This window comes from Mustela nivalis (genome assembly GCF_964662115.1).
Source record: "Mustela nivalis genome assembly, chromosome: 6".
Taxonomy (NCBI): Eukaryota; Metazoa; Chordata; class Mammalia; order Carnivora; family Mustelidae; genus Mustela; species Mustela nivalis.
This window is the reverse complement of record NC_139025.1, coordinates 27716698-27742824: the sequence shown is the minus strand read 5'-3', so window position 1 is coordinate 27742824 and position 26127 is coordinate 27716698. Positions and strand designations below refer to the sequence as shown.

At 35.9% G+C, this 26127-nt stretch overlaps 1 protein-coding gene across 3 annotated transcripts in view; it reads left to right on the top strand.

The window, feature by feature from the left end:
- EML5 (EMAP like 5) overlaps window positions 1-26127 on the top strand; it is a gene marked incomplete at its 5' end in the record, with an annotated part of 172491 nt that overhangs the window by 60671 nt on the left and 85693 nt on the right. For 2 of the 3 annotated variants that reach the window (XM_082733866.1, XM_082733867.1), the window contains 8 exons: window positions 2103-2240; window positions 7450-7706; window positions 8823-9035; window positions 15748-15915; window positions 16652-16758; window positions 17508-17626; window positions 19064-19254; window positions 25615-25716. In XM_082733866.1, the coding sequence (XP_082589992.1) occupies window positions 2103-2240; window positions 7450-7706; window positions 8823-9035; window positions 15748-15915; window positions 16652-16758; window positions 17508-17626; window positions 19064-19254; window positions 25615-25716 (1295 nt within the window). Of the gene's footprint in view, window positions 1-2102; window positions 2241-7449; window positions 7707-8822; window positions 9036-15747; window positions 15916-16651; window positions 16759-17507; window positions 17627-19063; window positions 19255-25610; window positions 25717-26127 lie in introns of all 3 variants that reach the window. The other variant, XM_082733865.1, reaches the window with a different exon arrangement.

Below are 26127 nucleotides of genomic sequence, written 5' to 3'. Positions count from 1 at the left end.
TGTCAGTACAGTAAGACTAAATATATATTTATAATACATTTATATATAGATACTTGGAAAGGAAGAACCATTTCATTTGCTGATGTAATTGTATATGTAGAAAATCAAAAGAAATTTTTTAAAAGATAATTTGACAAATTTCCTACCTATAAACACAATATAAAAAATCATTTTTCCCAGGAAAAAATCAACAAATAGAATTTTTTAAAAAAAGATACTGCTGTAACAATGTCCACAATAGCCAAACTATGAAAAGAACCTAGGTGTCCATCAACAGATGAATGGATTAAGATGTGTGTATACACACACACACACAGAGAGAGAGAGAGAGAGAGAGAGAGGAATACTATGCAGCCATCAGAATGAAATCTTGCCATATGCAACCACATGAATGGAATTAGAGGGTATTATGCTGAGCAAAATAAGTCAGTCAGAGAAAGACAATTATATGGTCTCTCTGATAGGAGGAATTTGAGAGGCAGGGCAGAGGGTTGTGGGGGGTAGCGAAGGAAAAAATGTAACAAGATGGGATTGGGAGGGAGACAAACCATAAGAGATTCTTAATCTCACAAAACAAACTGAGGGTTGCTGGGGGGTGGGGAGTAGGGATAGGGTGGCTGGGTGATGGACATTGGGGAGGGTATGTGCTATGGTGAGTGCTGTGAAATGTGTAAGCCTGATAATTCACAGACCTGTACCCCTGGGGCAAATAATACATCATATGTTCATAAAAATTTTTTTTTAAAAAGAGACTGCTATAAAAACATTTGAAGATCTAGGTTTTGTTTTTGTTTTTGTTTTTTAGATTTTATCAGAGAGAGAGGGAGAAAAGCGAGCACAGGCAGACAGAATGGCAGGCAGAGGCAGAAGGAGAGGCAGGCTCCCTGCCGAGCAAGGGGCCCAATGTGGGACTCGATCCCAGGATGCTGGGATCATGACCTGAGCCGAAGGCAGCTGCTTAACCAACTGAGCCACCCAGGCGTCCCTGAAAATCTAGTTTTGACAATCTTTTCTTAACCTCTTGGAGTTCATCTGTTCATTAAGATGAAGCATTTGTTTTTATATTATCTATATTTAAATTTCCTCCTAAGTACTATTTCAGCTGAATTCCACAAGTTTTTTTTTTTTTTTAAGATTTTATTTATTTGACAGAGATCACAAGTAGGCAGAGAAGCAGGCACAGAGGAGGAAGCAGGCTCCCTGCTTAGCAGAGAGCCTGATGTGGGGTTCAATCCCAGGACCCTGGGATCATGACCTGAGCCGAAGGCAGAGGCTTTAACCCACTGAGCCACCCAGGTGCCCCTGAATTCTACAAGTTTTGATATGATATTTTTTATTATGACTTCAAAATATTAACTTTCATAAATTTTTTTAATGAAAAAAATATTTTTTCTTTGTCCTTTGTCCTTTAAAAGTATAATTCTTAATTTTCAATTGACATTTTCTACTTTCTGTTACAGATTTCTAACATTAGAGTGTGGAACAAACTGAATTTGCATAGTCTTAAGTGTTACTTTTAAATTAAAAGACTCTATATAAATATATAGTATATACCATATACCACTATATAGATACACACACACACTACATATAGTGTGTGTGTGTGTATGTATATCCCCTTTGATCAGGGTAGAAATCATCCACCTAAAATAAATGATTGGAAAAAACTGATGTCATTACACCGTTGTAAAAATAAAAGATTCTAGGGGCAACTGGGTGGCTCATCAGTTAGGTGTCCGACTCTTACTTTTGGCTCAGGTCATGATCTCATGGGTCGTGGGATCAAGCCCCATCTTGGGCTTCCCACTCAGCTGGGCGTCTGCTTGGAATTCTATCCCTCTCTTCCTCTCCCCACTCACACTCTTTTTCTCTGTCTCGAATAAATAAATCTTAAAAAAATAGATTTTATAAACTCTTATCTTTCAAAGTATGAGTAGTATTCCTTTTCTTATAGATTAGAATTTCTGGCCAGAAAGTATAGACTTAAAATATGTTTATATTACTTTCTTAGATGATTATTTTAACAAAAATCTTTTCATAGAGTTCATCATTTTTAAGCATACATTAGTTAATTATTCTTTTATTTTAATTAAATATTACAGGATATGGAGCCTAGTAGATCATGCACTAATAGCAAGGTGTAATATGGAAGAACCAATTCGTTGTGCAGCTGTAAATGTAGATGGAATCCATCTTGCCCTTGGAATGAAGGATGGCTCATTCACTGTACTTAGAGTAAGGTATGGTATTGGGGTAGAAACAGTAAATTTCTGTTAAGTGATAATTTGCAATACTCATTGTTTTTACCTATTTCATTTTCACTCTGCTTTCATCTTAACATATACACACACACATCTATATATTTCAGATATTCGTTTTATTAAATACTAAATATATAAAAAATGACTCTAAAAATTGTTAACTCAAAAACCTTGGCTTTGGGGCTTAAGAATGCTTAGTGGATTAATGGCTAAAATTTTGAGCTATGAATTTGGGTGTTGACCTCCATTCCTTGGAAGTATTGACTTTTAGTAATGATCCACTGCCATTGGTGGAAGGGGTTGGTGGTGACCTTGAGGCCGTTATAAATGGGTGAAAGGTTTTTTGTTATTTGCAGCTTTATTCTTTGAAAAAAAAATGCCTCCATATTTTCTCGTTTGTTTGCATAATTAGAAGATTTAAACAAATCTGTTAAAGCAGATGAGAATCTCATGTTGAATTATAGGTACAGTACATTCTATTGAATTCTATATAGCTATTAAAAACTTTGCTGTGGGGATGTCTGAGTGGCTCAGTTGGTTATGCACCCAACTCTTGATTTCCACTCAGGTCATGATCTCAGCGTTGTGAGATCAGATGCCCTATTGGGCATAGAGCCTGCTTAAGAGTCTCTCTCTCCCTTGACTCCCCGCACCCCAACTATCACGCCCTCTCTCTTAAAAACCAAAGCAAATTTTGATGTAAATCCATGTGTGTTCACAAGCATATGTATTTATGAAATTCTTCTTCTCTAGCTTAAGGAATGGTAGGACATTTTCAGTTGCCCAATAAATAAATAAATTAAAAAACATGCTCAAATATATCCTGTCTTAAATGCTTACCTCAAACCTAAATCCCCTCTAATTATATCACATTTCTGCTCTTTCACAGTGAAATTCCCAAAAAACTATGTAATTTACTGTTTTCTTCCAGTTATTGACTTAATACGCATAATGCAGTATAGCTTTTGCCTTCATCTTTATATTGAAAAATTCTTGCTAATTGTACCCTGTCACTAAAGCCAGGCAGCATTTTTTACTTTTCATCTAGCTTGATTCTCAGTACTATTTAACCCCCTTAACCACTTGCTCCTTCTCAGAGCATTCTCTTCCCAGGCTTTGGATATTTGTTCTCTTTCGCTTTTCAGCCTACTTCTCCTGGTTCACTTTTCTTTATAGGCTAATTTATCTTCTGCCTACCAGTAAGTATCGGAGGACCTTAAAGCTCAGACCTGGGGGCACCTGGGTGGCTCAGTGGGTTAAAGCCTCTTCCTTTGGCTCAGGTCATGATCCCAGAATCCTGGGATCGAGCCCCGCATCAGGCTCTATGCTCAGAGGGAGCCTGCTTCCCCCTCTCTCTCTGCCTGCTTCTCTGCCTACTTGTGATCTCTGTCAAATAAATAAATAAAATCTTTAAAAAAAAAAAAAAAACCAAAAAACTCAGACCTGAGTGTCTGTTCCATTTTCTCCCTAGGTAATCTCATCCTGCTTCCAATTTCAGTTACCACTCATAGCCTGATGGTCCCAGATACATAGTTCTGGCCCTGATCTCTCCACTGAACTCCAGTTGTATATATCCGGTTGTTTAACATCACTTGGATGTCTCAAAGGCATCTGCAATTCAGCATTTCCAAAACTGAACTTATGATCCTCCCTCCTGGGCTGATCTTCTGTCTGTGGGCCACATTCTTTTGGGTGGCACAATTGTCCAGGTTCTTGTACCAACCAGAAACTTAGGAATTATGGTTGTTTCCTCTCTCTCTAACCCACCATGTCCAATCCATTACATTCTATTGATTTTACTTGCCTGATTTTCAAAACACTTTAATTAATGTTTGTAAGATTAGAATTATAATATCTTTAACATAGACTATATATTGTATAGTATAATAGTATAGATTATAATATACTCTATTTTTTTAAAGGTTTTTTTTTTCTTTAAAGATTTTATTTATTTATTTGATAGAGCGAGATCACAGTAGGCAGAGAGGCAGGCAGAGAGAGAGAGAGGGAAGCAGGCTTCCTGCTGAGCAGAGAGCCCGATGCGGGACTCTATCCCAGGATCTCGAGATCATGACCTGAGCCGAAGGCAGCGGCCTAACCCACTGAGCCACCCAGGCGCCCAATATACTCTATGTTTTAAATCATTTCACTTTTTTCTGAAGTCTGAATACCCACCATCTGTAATAGCCTTCTAATTAGTTTTTTTTTTTTTTTTTTTAGATTTTATTTATTTGACAGAGAGAGATCACAAGTAGGCAGAGAGACAGGCAGAGAGAGAAGGGGAAGCAGGCTCCCTGCTGAGCAGAGAGCCCTATGCGGGGCTCCATCCCAGGACCCTGGGACCATGACCTGAGCAGAAGGCAGAGGCTTTAACCCACTGAGGCACCCAGGCGTCCGGAGCCTTCTAATTAGTCTTAATCCTACTGTTATGCTACTTCAGTCTATTACTGTCAAACCATACAAGTGACTTAATTGATTCATCCTACCCTAACATAAACTCACAGATTAAGGCCAAAAATCTTAAGATTTGTGAGGCCTTTTCTAATTTTCCCTCAGCTGCTCTCATCAGACTCATCTCACACTCTAGCCTCTTTGCTTGTTGTCAGTACAGCTACACTTCATTGACAACAGGTAGAGCTTCAGGACTTCGTGTTGCTGCCAGCTCTTCACGTACATTTCTGCTGGAAGGTGGTCCCTTCACCTCCCAGTTCCTGGCCTCTCCTAAGCTAAATCTCATTAAGTCCTTAGAATGAAGTTTAAATTCTACTTCTTTTGGTCTGTCTCCCCTAACTCTCCCAGCTAGGAACTGTCTTCCTGTTCTGTGCTGTAATCAACACTGTGTTTTCACTTCTGTGATGTGTTACAAATTGTTAATATATGAATATTCCCAGGCTATGGCCTGCCTCCCTCTCTTTCCTAAAGAAACCATAGAATTCACATAGCAGTTTTCCAGAAGACTTGAGAATTTTAAAAAATTAATACACTTTCATCAAATAGTCTTCTTTCCTATAAGCTTTTCAAACTTCCTCATGAGAGAAGGTAGTCACAACTTGTAATGTTGACATAGTAGCATAATACATACTACAAAAGAGCCCATCAGAATTGTGGTATATGTTCACCTGTGTGTGCATACCTGTGTATGTGTGTTGGTGAACAAGGACTTAAACCACACTTATTTCTCTCATTACTTGGGAGCAATTAAGTGTCTAGCAAAAAGGCTATATATAAAAAATAGTTCTGAAGAATTTTTAGGGAACATTTAGGTTAATGTTTGTGAACAAGATTAGAATGATAAAATCTTCAGTAAAGAAGGCATAAAAAGTAAAAGCTATCAAATAGTGCCTTAGGCGTTTTCTTAAAAATCTTGTTCTTTATAGATATGGATGGATACATGGATGGATATATATGGAGAAAGGGAAATCAGATGTGTGGACTTTATTAAAATGTGAAGGGAGGGGGTCACTGCCAAAGGTAGAAATAGCTACACAAGTCTTTGCTTAGATGGAGAACATTGTGAGTTGCAGGGCTTGAGGCAACAGTAGTATTGATCAGGAAAACTTATTTTTGAAAAAGGTTTTTCTTCATTTGTCTTGTTTTTATCCCCTTCTATATAGTTAAGAGGCTGATTTTCATCTCTTACTTTAACACCAGGGTAAAACCCAAATTCCTTGGCAACATGTCACATCTGTCACACATGGTCTATAGTTTCTCTCTTCAACCCCGTCAAGTCACTACTTTTCCCACTTAGTCTTATATCCACATTGTGATATCTACCATTCTCCAAATGTGCCTTATACATGCACATCTCCATGCTGTGTCTTCTTCCTGGAAAACCTTTCAAAAAGCTTTATTCTTAGCCAAACCATCAGGTTTTATGTTCAAAATATAGATGTCATTCTTCCTTGGTCCCCTCTTGCTTTTAGTCTGTCTAAATCCTTTTTCAGTATTTCTTATAGAATTTCCCGCATACCTTTTGAGCACTCATAACATTTTATCAATTTTAAAGTACAATACTACTTTCTATCCATCTCACAGAAGATGAGCTCCTCTTTGTATCCCATGTAACTAGAACACAGTTGTTAGTAGGTGTTACTGGAAAAAAAAATTGAGTTTGATTGCTTTAAATTGTCCACTTAGGAACCTTAAAAACTGAGATATATCCATTTAAACTTCTAAAAAATTACCTACATCGAACATTTCAGGTGGTAATGCAAAATTTAAGTGGAAAAAATTCTTGGCACTAAGTGGAAATGGGAATTCTTACTTCCTCCTGCCCCTTCTCCTTCGCTGCCTCCCTCTTCTCCTCCTCCCCACCAACTCCCGACAACTTTGGTAATTCAGTGGTATTAAATTAAGTTTTTATCCATTTGTATGACTTTTACAAATACCCGCATTATTTTGGAAATGCAGTTATAACACATCAGTGAAAAAAGTGTTTAACTTTACTGGTTGACATGATCTCTGATTGGGAAGAATTTGTATTAAAAAAGGTCAAAGGTTGAAATAAAAATAGTGTGGCTGTATAAACATTCAAACGTGTTACTTAAATAATACAAATAAATTCCTTTTTTTTTTCTTTTTTTTTTTTTTTAAGATTTTTATTTATTTATTTGACAGAGATCACAAGTAGGCAGAGAGGCAGGCAGAGAGAGAGGAAGAAGCAGGCTCCCTGCCAAGCAGAGAGCCTGATGTGGGGCTTGATCCCAGGACCCTAGGATCATGACCTGAGCCGAAGGCTTTAACCCACTGGGCCACCCAGGCGCCCCAATTCCTTTTCTCTTTATCTCTTGAATATAGTTTTGTACATTTGTCCCATTACAAAAATTTATTTGAAGATCTTAGTGTTTATAATTAAGCATATTTCATAAACTCAGTTAAAGGAGCTTTATCATAAAAATCTATTGACTATATCTCCTCTATTGTATGACTCTGGAAATTTAGAATTAATCTTTAAACTACATTAAAGTAATTAACCGAAATTCAGCATTTTCCCTTACTTTCAGCATATGTTGTCCTCATATATTTCTGTTTGAAAAAGTAATTTTTCCTGAATTAATATTTGTCTCATGTATATTTACTTTGTGATTTGTAAATACTTGTAGCCTCCCAGCCATTTTAGGCACATTTGAAACTGAACTAATTCTGTAATGACTTGATTTTATGTGTTATCATTATTTTTTCCTTACAGAGATATGACCGAAGTTGTACATATTAAAGATAGGAAGGAGGCAATTCATGAGTTAAAATACTCACCAGATGGAACTTACCTTGCTGTTGGGTGTAATGACAGCTCAGTTGATATCTATGGTGTTGCGCAACGTTATAAAAAATTGGGGGAATGTGTTGGATCACTTAGTTTCATCACTCATCTGGACTGGTCCTCAGACAGTAGATATTTACAGACAAATGATGGAAATGGGAAAAGACTTTTTTATAGAATGCCAGGTAAAAGTTTCTAATAAATTGTATATAATTTGTAGATTTTTTTATTGCCTATTAATTTTAGAATTTGAGTAGAAGCAGAGTATAAAATACATTTGATTATAGGAAATTAAAGAAGGTTTGAGCTAGTATTTCAGGCATTGTGATCTTTTCTATAAGGCTGCCCTATTATATTGAAATTCTTTATATTTTAGTCCTTGGTAATTAAAACTTTGCTTGGAGGATCTAAGACAGGTCTACTTTATGTCAAATTCCATGCTATGTGAGTAGTATTCGGTAAAGCCCTAGTGTATATTAGAAAGTCAAAATGCCATTTTTATGGGTGGAACTAATTAGATATAATTGCTAAAAATGTCTGATACAAATTGGGATTTTTTGTGGTTACCTCAAATAAATTTTGCAAATATCCATAATATAGCTAACAAACTAAATTTGGAAAGCAGTTTCCATCAAAGATTCTTTTTAAAGAATAAAAGCAACCATCAAAATATTGTCTCTCAGTACTTCATTTAGTATGATCCTTATGAATTAGTCACTGTTTTACAACAACTTATTTAATAACACTAGGTACATAATTAAATTAATATATCTCCCCAACAGTTTTTCATTAATAATCTGTAATGAAAAGTGACTGAATCCTAAATTCCTGTTCTTGAATGTATTACTCCTTGCTCATCCTTCCTTCTTTCTCCTTTTCAGTTTTCTTTTTTTCTCAACTCTAGATCTTCTTAGGTTTCTTATTTAATAGCTGATTTGCCACTTTATATATAGATTTTACTTGTTCTAACTTACCTTATTGTGACTAATCTAGCATGAATTTGATAGGGGTGTTTATTCTCCAGATGAGTAAACTTGCTGTGCTATATCATAATCCAGTCAATGTGTGTCTCCATATAATTTTGGTAGTAGCTTTTTTTTAATTCCTTGCATTTAACTTTCTTCTTTCCTTACCATATTCACCTACCTATTCCTAATACTCTCCTTTAACTATAGTAGAAAGATATTTAAATTTTGGAGTTTATCATGTTATCAGTATAATTTATCAGATATTTATAATTTATCAGTTTATTTGAGAAAAAATTAAATAACTTCTTAATTAAGACTCTGATTTCTTTTTAGGAGGAAAAGAAGTTACAAACAAAGAAGAAATAAAAGGTGTTCATTGGGCTTCATGGACATGTGTTTCAGGCCTTGAAGTAAATGGAATTTGGCCCAAGTATTCAGATATCAATGACATAAATTCAGTAGATGGAAATTATATTGGCCAAGTTTTAGTTACAGCTGATGATTATGGAATTATAAAATTATTCCGATATCCTTGTTTGAGAAAAGGTATCTTTTCTTTCAAAATACAAGTTCAGGTCACAGTTTGGAACCTGTTGGTTTGTTGGTTGGTTTTCATATACAGGTGTGTTTTTTGCTTAGATCCTTAACATTATTGTTTTGAAATTTGTGTATTTTGTATAATAGAGTAAGAAAAATAAGGGGTCTTACTGGTTATTTTCTGCACATTTTATGTATCACCTTTTTTTCTTAGATCTCTTCTTTTTTTTTTAATTTTTTACTTTTTATAAACATATATTTTTATCCCCAGGGGTACAGGTCTTTGGATCTCTTCTTTAATGATGGTATTAATCATTCTGTTCATAGACTTAAGAATAATTAAATGAAATGCTGTATTATTTATTTATCCCATGCCTTGTTCCATAAAGTATTTTAGTCCACTTATATACAGGTCCACAGGTACTAAAATAATTACATGAATAGAAAATTAGTGTCAGGAAATTAGTTTTCTAGAATCTAAAAATTAAAAGCAGGGCACAAAGTAATTTTCATCATAGCTACTTTTTTAAAACTACTTTTCAATTTTTTTTTTAATTTTTTGAGGGTAGTTGACACACATTTCTATTATTTATTTATTTATTTATTTATTTATTTATTGGTTAACTTATCCTACCAGTGGGGCTTGAACTCACGACCCGGAGATCAAGAGTTGCATGCTCAACTGAGCAGGCCAGGCATGCCCCCATCATAGCCTTTTTCTTTTCTTTCTTTTTTTTTTTTTTTAAGCATTTTTTTCCCCCCTATTCAGGGAAAGCAATTTTTCCCTGAGATTCAGTTTTCAAAGAATTCTCTTCTACAGTATGGAGCTTTAGATTAGGAGCAGTGAGAGTATTCCTAGAGCATTAACGTCTGTAGCAAGTGTAGTAATGATTTTTTACTTTTGGATGAATGTTAAAAACGCATTTCAGTGAAAGGTGATTATGGGAATATCTGGAATAGTTGTATTTATTTTTTTAAAGATTTTATTTATTTATTTGACAGAGATCACAAGTAGGCAGAGAGACAGGCACTGGGGGAAGGGAGCAGGCTCCCCACCAAGCAGAGAGCCCAATGTGGGGCTCTATCCCAGGATCCTGGAATCATGACCTGAACTAAAAGCAGAGGCGTTAACCTACTGAGCCACCCAGGCACCCCTGGAATAGTTGTATTTAAGTAGGTAGTTCATTGATGTTAAACTTAAGGGCCCAATTTTCCCAGAAGTCTATGCTAACATTTCTGTTGTGCCTTTATAATAAAATGGTAAATTCCAGATACTGCCAGCTAATGCCATGTGGTTGATTCCTGTTTGCAGGGTGTCAGCTTCCTAGGTATATGTGAGATTACATCCATAAGTAATGTTAAGTGTGTTAATAAAGGCTAGTTAAATCTCTAATAATTGAAATACCCTCTTTATGGATCCCATCCCATAGCCAGGACATGAGAGTCATTAGGCACAACAGATTTTATTATGACTCAGAATGAGACTTGCTTAGTTAAGAAGGTGTGTGAGATTCAGTAAGGTTAATCATGATGATCTTAATCTTAGACATTGCTTCTACTCAGTGTTTCATATACTGGCTCTATGCAGAAACAAAAATAATTTTCCAAGCATTCTTAATCAAATGGGTGGGATTTTATTGATGGTTTTTATGTTCGGTAGTTTATTGACAGTATTTTTGTTGCATAGTAATTTCATTTTTAAAATGTATAATAATCTGAATTGGAATATTTTACAGAAGTCTCAGAAAAATAAGTCTTGTTCAGTCACTGCTTCAAGAATTTGTTTTCCTTATTTTTCTTTTTGTTAGATTATTATAAGAAATTTAATTATGGTAAGGGTTTTTATTTCTGGGCACTTGTGAGTTAGCTTGAGACTATGTGTAAGTAACTGGGAGAACAGAAAATAGGATAGAACTACTGCATCTTTAAAGAATTAGTAGAAATATTTTAAGATTCCATGTTTATTGAATTTATATACTTGCATAAAGTTAGCAGTATTTCTAGAAAAATTACCTTTTACATTAGTTATGATATATATGATGTATATTCTTTCACACATTAAGTTGTATTATTGATCTAACTGAAGTTTGGGAAAAGAGTGTGTTTACTGTAGTAATTCTTGTTAAATACTTACTTAAGTAATATCCATTGCATTCTAAAAAGTGCAGCACTTACAAAATGTGGAAGTTAAATAATAGAGGTAGTTTATATTGTAGAATCATTGTTATTCAGACACAAAATGTATGAGATTACCTGAATGAGAATGATCCTCTTCCATATTTAGCCCCTTTGAATCCTAGCCCAAAGCATTACTTCTCCTTTCCCCACCCATTATTATCCTCTATCTAAGTTATTTTGCTTTCAACAGTAATTTCTGTCAAATAATCGGACTCTTCCCAGGCAGCAGCACATAGGCTTTGGTGGAGGATGGAGAGGTGAAGGCAGGGTTGTTGTAAGCTAATATCTCCATCACTCATACTAGCTGTCAACACTTTCTCTCCACTTGTTGACAAATGAAAATTTATATTTAATAAAAATCTTTCTTTAGATTTGATAAGAAAATTCACTGAAAAAACAAACATCAAATAAAAAACATATTTGTATTGGAGATTTACTCAGGATTTGTTTTCTAAGATTCATCCATATTGTTGCATGTAGTTCTAGTGTCTTCTTCTTGATGTATTGTGAATATATGGTATAACTCATGCATTTATTCTCCAGTGATGGACATTTGGGTCATTTCCAGATTTTTGCTATTAGATGCAAATTTCTCAAAGATGTATACTTAGAAGTGAATTGCTGGGTTATAGAGAATTTGTGAGAAAATGTTGAATTTTTTCCCAAAGTAGTTATACCCTTTTAAAAGCCCTGTTGATCCACATCCTTTTCAGTACTTGGTACTGCCACACTTTTTAATTTGTGTACATCTAATTAGTATAAGTGATGTCTCATTTGTCTAACTAATGAGATTGATCATCTTTCCCATTTATTTTTTTGGTTTTCTGCATTTCCTCTTCTGTCAAAAATGCCTTTTTTTCTATAGAGTTGTTTTATTTGTTGAAGATTTTTCATATACTCTAGATATAAATTATTTGTAATTTTTATAGTTTATAAATGCCTTTCTCCAATTTATGGATTATTATAATAATTACTAAAATGGCTTACTATAATTATTGTCTTTTCTTGACCAGTTGTTCATTTCAGTGTAGTCAAATCTATCATTTATCTCTTTTTTTAATGAATAGTTCAGTTTTGTGTATTAAAATTTTACTATATTAGGGTCAGAAAGATAGTCTCATATGATTTATAAAGAAGTATTAAGGTCGGAGTGGCTGGCTAGCTGAATCCCAGGAGCATGTGACTCGATCTTGGTTGCAAGTTCGAGCCCCACATTAGGTATAGAGATTACTTAGAAATAAAAAAATCGGGGCACCTGGGTGGCTCATTGGGTTAAGCCTCTGTCTTCAGCTCAGGTCATGATCCCAGGGTCTTGGGATCAAGCCTGGCATCAGGCTCTCTGCTCAGCAGGGAGCCTGCTTCCCCCTCTCTTCTCTGCCTGCTCTCTGCCTATTTATGATCTCTCTCCCTCTCTCTCTGTGTCAAATAAATACATAAATAAATAAATCTACACTTGATCTTAGCCAAAAGACCAAGAAGTGATAAAAAAAATTTTTTTTAAATCTTAAAAAAAAATAGGATTAAGGTCATTAAAACATAGTTACAAATGGGAAAAAAAATCTTCTGTCATATTGCTACAAGCTTTTGAAGAGATTTAGCTCATATTAATTATGTGTTAAAATATACTTTAAAACAAATTAGAAAATGAGATCATCAAAGCAAGTATTTCAGTATATTGCTTTACCTTCACCAAAAATTATCATCCCCTCCTTTAAGAGTTTCTATGACCATTCTAATTTGCTGTGACAAATCTTCTCTCTGAAATACTAGTTCTAATTAATGACACACTCTTTAGGTCTTAACTATTCTTTCATCATTTCCTGTCATAGGCCAGAGTTTTCATAGTTAAGGGACTTTGAGAGCTTTTAACCCAATTTATATTAGAATGGAAATGGGGTTCAAGAGAGGTGAAGTGATGTGCTCAACTCCTGTGCTATTAAGCCATCAAGCTGACACTTAAGCTCTAGTCTTTTTATTTCAACTCTGATATTCTTTACACATCATACTTTTGTCTCCTTTTATAATTAAAAGGGTTGGAGTCATGTTCATGCCCTCTCCTTTCCTTCACTACTTTTCTTCCCTCCTCTACAATCTAGTATTCCAACTCAACTGTAGCATAGTAAGGAGAAAGGTAATCTTTGTTTTTCTTTTTCTTTCTTTCTCTTCAGGTATTTAATGAATGTTTCCTATATACCAGGCATTAGAGATACAGAGTAAAAAGATGCCAACCTGTCCTAAGGAGCTTATAGTTTATTACAAGAAATAATAAGTAAATAGACTGTTACTTTTCAGTGTCATAAATATACTCACACAGGGTAATCACAGGGAATTCTGGAAACATGTAGGACAATACATGTGGTCTTGATGTGTCAGAGTCACTTGATGAAAGATGTGACATTTAGGTTCACTTTTTTTTTTTTTTTTAAGATTTTATTTATTTATTTGACAGAGAGAGATCACAAGTAGGCAGAGAGGCAGGCAGAGAGAGAGGAGGAAGCAGGCTCCCTGCTGAGCAGAGAGCCCGATGCGGGACTCGATCCCAGGACCCTGAGATCATGACCTGAGCCGAAGGCAGCGGCTTAACCCACTGAGCCACCCAGGCACCCTAGGTTCACTTTTAATATCTGTTTATCACAGTTAAATAAGCAGTTCTGGCTATTGGGTAATTATTAATATAGTCCTTTTAATTAGAAATCATTTGTTCCCCTTAGACTTATTCTACAACTTTTTTGTTACGTTGCCTTGGTTCTTTCTTAGAGGGGATTGATCTTTGAAAAGTCACAGAATATAATCTGGAAGGGATTTACAGGATTATTTACACCTCTCTTGCGGTTATTGCCCCATATAGTTAATTTGAATACTGGCTCATATAACGCTTCATGTACCTAAACATGACAATATTAATACATCTTTAAAACTTGGAATCTGATTTCCTGGAATCTCTGGCTTTACCTTTTAAGACTCTCTGGTGGTAAAGAGTACTTAAAAGACCCCATCCACGAAAGTAATAGCTATAGTCCTCTTGATGGTCAAATAATGCACTCTCATATAGACGAATGAGACTAAATCTACCTTATTAGACTTTCCTAGATGAACTGTGGCAAGTTGCCCTTCTAGAAAGTTACTTCTTTTCAGCTGCATTAAAAATATGGTTCTTAAAATAACAGCATTGCTGTTAAGCACCAAATTGTAATTTAGTTAAGTTTCGGTCAAATCTTGTATGCTTTGCTTAAGATGGCTATCCCTAAATTCATGGCCAGCATGAAAGCTTATCTCCAGATTTTAACTAATGGAGCTTTGCCATCCTGACAGGGCTTCTGTAATTTAAAAATTTTAAAATATTCTCAAAATGAAGCCAAACATTATTGTATCCAGTATACTCTAATAGAGGTGTGTATATGTTGCCAAATACCAGGTTTATCCTAGCAAGATGCAGAGAATGTTTTCTGAACTTAAAACCACAATATTGGCTCTTGTCATCACACAGATTTTTTTTTTAATTAACCACAAAGTTAGATATTTCCTTTACAGTTAGAGAAATTTGGTGTATACCACCTTAACCAAATGATACAACCTCACATCACTAATGATAGAACTGTGCCCCTTGAAATGATGTATCCAAAAGGATACAAGAGCACATGTGCCAAAAAACACAGAATCTGAATCTAATCATGAAGAAACATTAGACAAACTTACGTTGAAGAACATTACACAAAACATATAAATTTAAAGTATTACTATAAGGGACAGTTTTGGGGACAGCTGGGCGTATTTTATTTTGGTGAATGTGGTGTATTACATTGATTTTTGACTGTTGAACCAACCAGCATTCCTGGCATAAATCCCATTTGGTCCTATTGTGTATTCCTCTATATGTTGCTGTGTTAGGTTTGAAAGTATTTTGTTGTTGATGGCTTGTTGTTTGTTTGTTTTTTAAGACTTTATTTATTTGACAGAGATCACAAGCAGGCAGAGAGGCAGGCAGAGAGAGCTCAGGAGGAAGGAGGCTCCCCACTGAGCAGAGAGCCCTATGTGGGGCTTGATCCAGGGTCCTGGGATCATGACCTGAGCTGAAGGCAGAGGCTTTAACCCACTGAGCCACCCAGGCACCCCTGTTGATGGCTTAAGTTTTAAAAGGATCCTCTGGTTGCTAGTGCTAGCCCTACTGGGGATGGAGTAGACTGGGTCAATTTCACTTAAGACCTAAGGTGTCAGGACAAAACATTCAAATTTCATTATATGGAAACAGTTGATGCTTTTGTGGCTGCAGGCTTTTCTCAGAGCAGTAAGAAAATGTCTCACAATCGTAGTGGTTCGTACCAAATTATATTATAAATCAGTAGAGCAAATATTTACATCCCTTGATGTAGACTCATTCATTTTTTCATTCAGCAAACTTTTGAATGAGTATTTTTACTCTTTGATCATAATTAAGATAATGGAGGAAGGTTGTATTGGTTCAGATATAGAAATTGATGTTTTGAAGTGGTATTTTCATGTGTTGGCATTTACTTATCAATTTAAAAGTATATTTTTGTTATAGGGGCCAAGTTTAAAAAATACATTGGCCATTCGGCTCACGTAACTAATGTCAGATGGTCACATGACTATCAGTGGGTTATTTCTATTGGTGGAGCAGATCACTCTGTCTTTCAGTGGAAATTTATTCCTGAAAGAAAACTAAAAGATGCTCTTCACATAGCACCCCAAGGTGAGTAGTACACACTGCCTAAGAAATTTCTCTGTCAAAAAACTTCAGTAACTGCAAATGAACACTTTTACAATTAAAGTGTAATCTATCCTTTTAAGTGACAATACAGTGTTTTGTTAGTGGAAATTTTAAAATACTAGGCAGATGTGTTTAGAGTCAAATATCAGAGCATGGAATACAAAGTACTTTTGCATACATTGAAATCTACCCAACAATGAGTGAAGAAACCATTACATTCTCAAAACAAACATTTGATGTATTCTTGGGGAGATAGGTATCTAGGTGTCCTATATGGTTTTTTGGACAAAGAAAATTTATCTAATGTCAATTCATTCGTTGCCTGTGGTATTTTCTAGATATTTTTATGTTAATTATAAACCTGTAAGGCTTATAAATACATATTTATGTACATAAATATATATAATAGTATATAATTATAAACCTGTAAGTTTTAGTTACTTATGTTTGCACCAGCTTTTAAGTTTGATATAGCAGTCACTGGGTGCCAGTGAAGGGACCTACAGTAGCTGTTGAGTTTGCAGTGAGTGGAGATGAAGGTAATCTGTGGTACAGTTTACTGACATCTGTGTCACTTGAAGAGATAATTTCATTTGATTGTTTTATGGCTTGTCACCATGTCAGTTGTCACAGTCAGCTCTTAATTATTAATTTTACAGTGCTTTTTTGAAAATGAATGTTCTTCAAACAAGTAATGTTTTATTTTTAAAAATTGCAGAAAGTCTGGCTGACTCTAATAGTGATGAATCAGATTCAGATCTGTCTGATGTTCCAGAGCTGGATTCTGAAATTGAACAAGAGACCCAGCTTACCTACCGTCGGCAGGTAATTAATATTATCACGTAATTTTTTTCTGAAAAAGTCTAGTTTCTTCTTTATCTTTCTCCCTGTTGTTTATTGACTTATTGTTATCTTTTGTGGTTTTTAATTTTCCAGGAAATGTTGGTCTTTTTCAGTTTTCCTCCTTTAAGAGTTAAAGTGCACTTGTATAAAATGTTCTTTTATAATAAGGGCTTGATATATCAAATATGCCTGTATTCTATTTGCCTATGGCTTTTTGTCACAGTACACTCCCATTTATTCTCTTTAAAATATTCTCTTCTGAAGTGTATGAATTTCATGGAACACTAAATACATATTTGTCAGTGTGATACATAGAAAATGTAAATTTGTTATTTCCAAGGAAGGAAATTTCATAAAATACATATCTGTTTAAGACAAGTGTTAAAACTTGGGGCACCTGGGTGGCTTAGTGGGTTGGAGCCTCTTGCCTTTGGCTCGGGTCATGATCCCAGCATCCTGGGACCTAGCCCCGCATCAGTCTCTCTGCTCGGGGAGGGGGGAGCCTGCATCCTCCTCTCTCTCTGCCTCCTCTCTCTATCTGCCTCTCTGCCTACTTGTGATCTCTGTCTGTCAAATAAATAAATAAAATCTTTAAAAAAAAAAAAAAGACAAGTCTTAAAACTTTAGTGGTCAGTAGTAACCACAGTGTTTGAAAGTTGCAGTAGGAATCTGTAAACACCTTTATTAATTTATATTCTAAGAGACATTTTATTTCTGCACATTATTTAAAGGTTTACAAAGAAGATCTACCTCAGCTTAAAGAACAGTACAAGGAGAAACAAAAAAGTGGTACTTCTAAAAGAAGAGAGCGGGCTCCAGGAAATAGTATTCGATTACACTTTGTTCATGGGTATGAAACAACTATTTTTCATTTGTGTGTTTGCATTTTGGTTCACATTTAATAGCTGTATGACTTGAGCAAATCCTCTGGCTCTTTCCCCATCTGTGAAATGAAGGTAACAGCACCTATTTCGTAGGGTTCTGATGAGGAATAAATAAGCCAGTGTTTGTGGGGACTTAGAATATTGTCCCGTGCATAAATAAACACTATATGAGTGTTAATAATGGATTTATCTTATGGAAGTTTAGTATTTGTATTTATAGACATGGATCTCTTTAAACAAATGAAAATAAGTAAAATGTAACAGATTATCATCTCCCCTAACTAATTATGATTTGGAATTATATTGTGCCCCTTATTGGGGCCTGCATTTGGCCTTTGTATTTTAATTTTAGTAAAATATGGCTTCTGGATTTTCTTAGAAATATAAGTTTCACATTTCATCCTTGAACAACAGATTCTCAAATTTAACCCTTCCTGTCCCTGATAATGCTTTCAGGAATTTAAAAAAATTCATTTAGTAAGAGTATTTTATTTCCATTGTTAAAGTAGGCAATATTTCCCGGCAGTTACGTATTGTACATTGAATTTCTTTGAAGTGCAAAGAGAGGTTACTTGTTACGAATGGAATTATATTGACCATTTTTAAAAGATTTGACTTTTTTTTTTTTTGGATATATATAATATTTTTAAATTGTTTTTTGGACTTTTTTGGAATATATATTCTCATAGTTCAACAATGCATATAAAAGCATTCACTTTGAATATCCTTCTCCCAGGAAGCTTCCCTCTCCTTGCTAGATGGGAGATTGCCTGATTCATGAATCTTTTAATAAAACCAATTAGATCTTCAAAAAAAGAAGGAAAAGATGGGCGCCTGGGTGGCTCAGTGGGTTAAGCCACTGCCTTCGGCTCAGGTCATGATCTCAGGGTCCTGGGATCGAGTCCCGCATGGGCCTCTCTGCTCAGCAGGGAGCCTGCTTCCCTCTCTCTCTCTCTGCCTGCCTTTCCATCTACTTGTGATTTCTCTCTGTCAAGTAAATAAATAAAATCTTTAAAAAAAAAAAAAAAAAAAAAAAGAAGGAAAAGAAAGTCTTCCCAGCTCTGCCCTCTCAGGCATCCTTTTTCACCCTCCCAGGGCAGTTCTATACCCTTCCATTTATAAAAAAGCACCAATTTTTGTTTTATAGTGTACAAATTCAGTAATACACTTATGTAAATTGTAGTATACTATATATACTGTTCTGTACCTTTTTTCATTCAGTATTATAGCTTGGATTTAGCTGTTCGTAAGAGCAATTCATGAAGTTTATGGAATTTTAGTTTTTCAGTATCTTGTAAAACTGGAAATAGAATGACCTAAAACGTACCTGCTTCTCTGTATAACCCATATTTACCAGATCAAAAGCTATGGTCAGTTTTATACGATATGTTTTCTGTTTTCAGTTACAGAGGTTATGACTGTCGAAGTAATCTGTTTTATACTCAAATTGGTGAAATCGTATACCATGTAGCAGCAGTGGGTGTCATTTACAATCGGCAGCAGAATACACAGCGCTTTTACCTGGGTCATGATGATGATATTCTCTGCCTGGCTATTCATCCTTTGAAAGACTATGTGGCAACAGGGCAGGTAGGTTAGACCTTTGTTTGGATTTACATGTGGGTTAGTCCACTTCTTAAAAAAAATCTGTCTTTCATTTTCTAGGAAATGAAGAATAATGAATTCTTTAGAATGGGATTTTATTTTCATACTACAAATAAAATTTATTTCAACCTTTTCCCTATAGTTTTCCTTTGAGTTTTATTGTTTTGATTATTATTTTTTTTATTTGGTACTAAGGACTCTGGCTTGTCTTCTTTCTGTCAGGATACAGTTTTTTAAATTTGTGAGTAAACAGAGAAAACAAAGACTAGAAATCTGATTTCTTTCTTTGAATTTTCTAAAATAAAATTATCTAGCAAATGTTCTGTGATACACAGGATGACTGTTTTTATTTTACAATCATGATATTTACCCATTTAGGTTTACCAAAGTACAAAGCAGAAATGTTGAAATAGAAAACAATGAGAAAAGTCTTAACTGATATTTCTCTATATGGATATTCCTAGAGAAGGAGGAAAAGGTGATATTTATAAATACTCTTTCTATATGTAAGCACTTTACTAGTTTCTTAGTATATATGATTGACCCTTGAACAACACAAGTTTGAACTCCATGGCTCCACTTACATGTAGATTTTTTTACAGTGCTTTAAATTTGTTTTCCTTAAGATTTTCTTTTCTCTAGCTTACTTTATCATAATAATACAGTACATAATACATGTAACTTACACAATGCATGTTTACTGACTATGTTATCAGTAAAGTTTCTGGTCAACAGTTAGGTTATTAATAGTTAAGTGTTTTGAGGGGTACCTGGGTGGCTCATTCAATTAAATGTCTACCTTTGGCTCAGGTCATGATTACAGGATCCTGGGATTAAGCCCCTTGTCTTGCTCCTTGCTCAGCAGGGAGTCTGCTTCTCCCTCTGCTCTTCCCCACTGCTTGTTCTCTCTGTCTCAAATAAATAAATAAAATCTTTTTAAAAAATCATTAAGTGTTTTGAGAGTCAAAAGTTAAACATGGATTTTTGACTGTGCAGGAACCCCTAAACACCACGTTGTTCAAAGATCACCTATATTTTACAACTCTATTTTACTCTCACCTCACCTTTATGAGTGAGCCATTTCTATTCACAAATGAGGAAATTTAGATTTGAAGAAATTATTTTCTCAAAGATCTTTCAGCTAATAAATGGTAAAGTTTAAAGCTGCATTAGTCTGTCTGGCTTTTTAAACACTGTAAATATACCTTCTAGGATATATTGAGGCAGAGCTGGGCAACTTGGATTACTCTTTTCTGAAAGGAGAGAAAACTCTTCCCTTTTTCTTTCCCTCTTCCCTCCCTCTGTTTGTGCCTCCCTCTTCCTCTCTTTCCTTGTCTCCCTCCTTTTTCTCCCTTCTTTCTTCCATTTCTTGAAAAACATTCATAGGGCACATGCTGTGTACCAGAAAATGTGCTGGGAATACAAAGATAAATAAGACATGTTCTTGCCATGGTAAGCTTTCATCTTCTGAAGGAGAAGACATACATGCAAGGAAAATCATGATACAAGGTTGTAGGTATGGAGCAGGGCTTCTTCTTCTTCTTCTTCTTCTTTTTAGAGATTTTATTTGTTTATTTGACAGAGAGAGATTACAAGTAAGCAGACAGAGGGAGAGGGAGAAGCAGGCTCCCCGCCAAGCAAGGAGCCCAACGCGGGGCTCCATCCCAGCACCCCGAGACCATGAAGCAGAGAGGCTCAACCCGCTGAGCCACCCAGGCACCCCTGGAGCAGAGCTTCTTAACCTTAGCACTGCTGACGTCTTGGGCAGATAATTTTGTTGTTGTTATTTTAAGGTTTTATTTACTTATTTACTGGTCAGAGAGAGAGAATAAGCCGGGGAAGCAGGCAGAGGGAGAAGCAGTCTCCCCACTGAGCAAGCCCAATGCGGGTCTCAATCCTGGGACCTGGGGATCACGACCTGAGCAGCTGCTTAACCAACTGAGCCACCCAGGAGTCTGTTGGGCCGATAATTCTTTGTTGTGAAGATAATTGCATTGTTGTGTACAGTGCAATCCTATATATTATGGTATGTTTAGCAGCATCCCTGGAGTCTACTTGCTGTATGTCAGTAATATCCACTCAGTGTGACAACCAAAAATGTCTTTAGTGTCAAATGTTGCCTGGGAGGCAAAGATCGCCCCCTGCTGAGAACCACTAGTGTAGAGATATGCATAAATTCCTTTTGCATTGTAACAAAGGACTGATTAATTGTTCCACATAGATCAGGGAAACCCTCATGGAGTTGAGGCCATTTGAGCTGAGTACTTTACTTGACAGGGGAGGTAGGAGAAGGTGTTCTAAGTGTGTTATTTGTAAATGTGGGGCAAAAATCCCACAAAACACAGCTTATTTAAAGAACTATGAGTAGCCTAAAGTATTCAAATCGTAGAGGGATGAAGAAGAACTAATTAAAAGGGTTGGTGAGGGCCTGGGGGGCACCATTTAGCCTTATCTGTAGTTTATAGAAAAGTTTCCTCTTAAAGCACAATTATTTACCCATTGTGTTTTGCAAGAAGTTAGAACATTATTCTGGTACTACTCTAAGGAAGGCTGTAGAAAAACTCATCATTTGCTAACATGAGTCTGGGATTGGAGAGAATTCAGGCCAGATTAAATTAAAAGTCAATATGATCACAGGACATCCTTGGATACCTACTGCGGAGGAGGCAAAACTTTACCCCTAGACCTCCTAGGTTTTCAGCTGGGGCTCTTTAATAAAAAACCAAATATACAAAGAAAAACAAAAAGTATATTAACAGGTATAGTGCATACCACATTGGAGAAATCTACACCCAAGTGACTGAAAACGGTGACTTAGAATTTCAGCATACATAGGACACAGTAGACTGGTGGAGAAATGACAGAACAAAGAAAAGCAGTTTTAGACTTCCAAGGGCGACACACTGTGGGAAGGTAAGTATATGACAAAATTCCTAGAGTAAGGTTTCTTTGCAGATTCCTCTTATGCTATCTCTGGGCCGAGTCTGTCTCCAGTAAAAGGAGAATTTATATAATCAACGGGTTGTACACCTTAAATTTATGCAATGTTATATGCCAATTATATCTCAATAAAGTTGAAAAAATTATATATATAATATACCACATCTTCTTTATCCATTCCTTTGTCAGTGGACATCTGGGCTTTTCCCATATTTTGGCTACTGGGGATATTCCTGCCATAAACTTTGGGATGCAAAACAGAGGATCATAGGGGAAGAGAATAAGATGAAACCCAAGAGAGAGACAAACCATTAGAGACTCATAGTCATTGGGAACAAACTGAGTGTTGCTGGAGGAGGTAGGGTGGAAGGTTGGAGTAACTGGGTGATGGACATTAAGGAGGGGGGCATGTGATGTAATGAGGACTGGGTGTTAAATAAGACTGATGAATCACAGACCTATACCTCTGAAACCAATAATACATTATATGTTAATTAATGGAATTAAAATAGAAACATTATGTCATGGGGAAGCATGATTCAGATTGGCTGCCACTGTCAAGAGCTCACAATTTAGTATGAATTGGATGAATTACTGTGTGTGTGTGTATACACAATTAACTAAAAATTTACTAAAGACACCCTCATTCAGGTATCTTACAGGTAACTCAGGTTAAGCATGTCTAGAATGGAGATAAATGAGGTTAAGCTTTCCTTTCAAGCCTGCTTATCCTTGTGTTTCCTACTTAGAACGTGACACAATATGTATTAACCTGGTCACCTAAGCCCAAGAGTTTGTGACTTGTTCTCCCTCACACCTTATAACCAGTCAGTCCCAGAGTTACAGCCAAGATTTGCCCTCAGTATATTTAAGTTCTCTACGACGAATGTATCTTGCTTCGTTTGTTTTGTATTTATATCTTACCTTGTCCCTGCTGGCACTTCTGGGCTTCATGATTGCTAATCTTTTGTTATAACCAACCAACTAGTCTTCTATCTTCATACTTCTCCTCTAACCATTTCCCCAATCTTTCTTTTCTTCTGTGTTTATTAGTAGCTTTTAAGCTAATGTGTAAGCTCATTAGCATACAGCTCAAGCCATTTAACCTAGGCCAATAGGCTCCTCTTCTTATCTCTTACCAGTTACCTCCTCATAAACAATGCTCCTGCCTTTTGAGCTATTTAGAATTTGTCCATGTGTAGTACTGCTTTACATCTTTTACTTAGTCCCCTCCTCTGGAAAATTCTTGGCCTCCAGTTCTGTTCAACTGTCCAACTTTGTCTAATTTCTACTCATTTTAAGACTTAGGTTTAGTAACATATCTGAAAACTTACCTAACCTCTCTCTTCTTCCTGATCCTTGACTGACAGGCCCCAAGTAGGCTCTGATAACACTCATTCTGTTACTGCTTCGACCAGCACTGAACATGGTGTTATCCAAGCTTCCCCACATATTAGCTGTGGGGAAATTACCTAGCCTCTATATGCCTATTTCAAAATAAGGATACTGGGGCTCCTGGGTGGCTCAGTCAGTTAAGGGTCTGCCATTGGTTCAGGTCATGATCCTGGGGTTCTGGGATCAAGCCTGGTTTGGGCTCTCTGTTCATCGGAGTGTCTGCTTCTCCCTCCTTCTGTGCTCTCTCTCTCTCACTCTCTCTCAAATAAAATCTTTAAAAAAAATATATAGGGATACTGTCGGTGCCTATCTCTTAGAATTGCTTTGATTGTTAAGAGAGTCCTTACAAATGTTTAGAAAAGTTCCTGGTACATAAGTCATTTCTCCATAAATGTTAACCTTCGTTGTTATCACTGTCATTGTTTCCATGTGAGATGTCCAGTAGGCAATTGAAAATGTAAGTCTTAAATTCAGAAGAAGAATTTAGTGGTTAAAAGAATTTGGGAGTCATTTGTTGATTTAACCACTGAAACTGGAATTGAGATACTCCAAGGCAAAAATATGGAGTGAAAAGATTGGAGTTTTAAAAGACAGAATCTTGGGGGGCTTTTTATTTAAGGGAGAGGTGATGAAATTGCAAAGGAAACTCAGTAGTAAGAGTTCAGGAGATCAGAGAACCAGGAGACGATGGTACTGCAAAGTTCTCAAAAATACCATGCTCTGCAGAAATTCAGTAGCAAACTTAACAGTCATGGGGAGCATTTGGGCTGCAAAACCTAATGAAATATTGGCTGATGGCAGGCTTGTTATTTGTTATGTCTTTATATAAAATCAGTGTCAAAATTAATAATTGTAAGCTATATTCATTATTTTGGGAGTTGTCTTTACAGGCAAAGCTATTCTTTTTATCCTCATACTTAAAGACAGTTATCACTTGAGTCTAAAGGAATAATTACTAATTTTAGTTTACTTGTGGATTAGTGAACATATAACCTAAGTTAAAACATAAGTGATAGTCTGTTCATAGTCTTATTTACCTTTCGGTACTTTAACCCCTTGTATCTCTATTAATACTATTATCCTGGCCTAGAATGTATGTCTCTTTTTATCTGACACTGCCCTTCTGAAGGCCCGGGTCAAACATCATCTCTTTAAGTTTTTTTTTTTTTTTTTTAAGATTTTATTTATTTATTTGACAGAGATCACAAGTAGGCCGAGAGGCAGGCAGAGAGAGAGAGGAGGAGCAGTCTCCCCACCAAGCAGAGAGCCCGATGCGGGGCTCGATCCCAGGACCCTGGGACTACAACCTAGGCTGAAGGCAGAGGCTTTAACTCACTGAGCCACCCAGGCGCCACTCTTCTAATTCTTTATAACCTTTTCAACTTCATTAAGCCTATGTTATCAGATATTCTAATTTAACTGAAAATATCTTGTTTTCCTAATGAGTTTGCAAAATTTTCCTGAGTGTCTTTTGCTCATTGTATCTAGCATGGGAACACAGCCAACTATAGGCACTCAGTAAGCATTATCCTTACTGTGATGCATAGGACCAGATTTGTGAGTCTTGTAGCACATTTCTAGAAACACTGAGCCTAGTCTCATTAGCATGTCAAAAAGTATAAGAAAGGGGTGCCTGGGTGGCTCAGTAGGTTAAATGGTTAAGCATCTGCTTTTGGATCAGGTCATGATCCCAGGGTCCTGGGATAGCCCCACATTGGGCTTCCTGTTCAGCAGAGAGCCTGCTTCTCTCTCTCCTTCTGTTTGTGTGCGTGCGTGCTTTCTCTTTCTCTCTCGGTGTCAAATAAATGAGTAAATAATCTTTAAAATACATACAAAGTTTTAAATTAAATATATATATGAAAAAAATGTCAGTCACATGCATGAGCTGCCTTATATTTTTTATTTGATAAATGCCTATAACAAGACAAAGTCTGTAAAATCTGTTTTATTTCCTTTTAATAAATAAGAAAATAAATAATTATATGAGTTTTATAATTCTTTCTATTGTAGGTAGGTAGAGATCCCTCAATTCACATATGGGATACAGAGACCATTAAACCATTGTCAGTATTAAAGGGCTGTCACCAATATGGTGTCTGTGCTGTTGATTTCTCAGGTAAGGATGTTTTCTGTCTCAGTAAGAATAATCAAAATGCAGAGGTGATATATAGCATTATAGTCTAAATTGGTATTACCTAAACTTGTCACCTAGCTATGACCTTCACAGTTTTTTTCAAATGTGCATGCTATTGTCCTAACCAGTCAGGGCTGAGAGTGTAGGTGTGCTGGCTGGCTTATAAGTTAATGAGTATTATTTTTAATACCCATTAATATAAATATGTTTCTATTTTTAAATGTCCATATAACATCTAAAACCCACTAGAATTACCTACCCACTAGTGGTTATGTAACTCCCACTTTAGGCAAACCCCAATGTCACGTAATATTTTACAGTCACAGGGTAAATGAAAATATTAGGGTAAAAGCTAAGAAGGAAAGAGGTTAACTCTGAAATACTTGTTTTGTA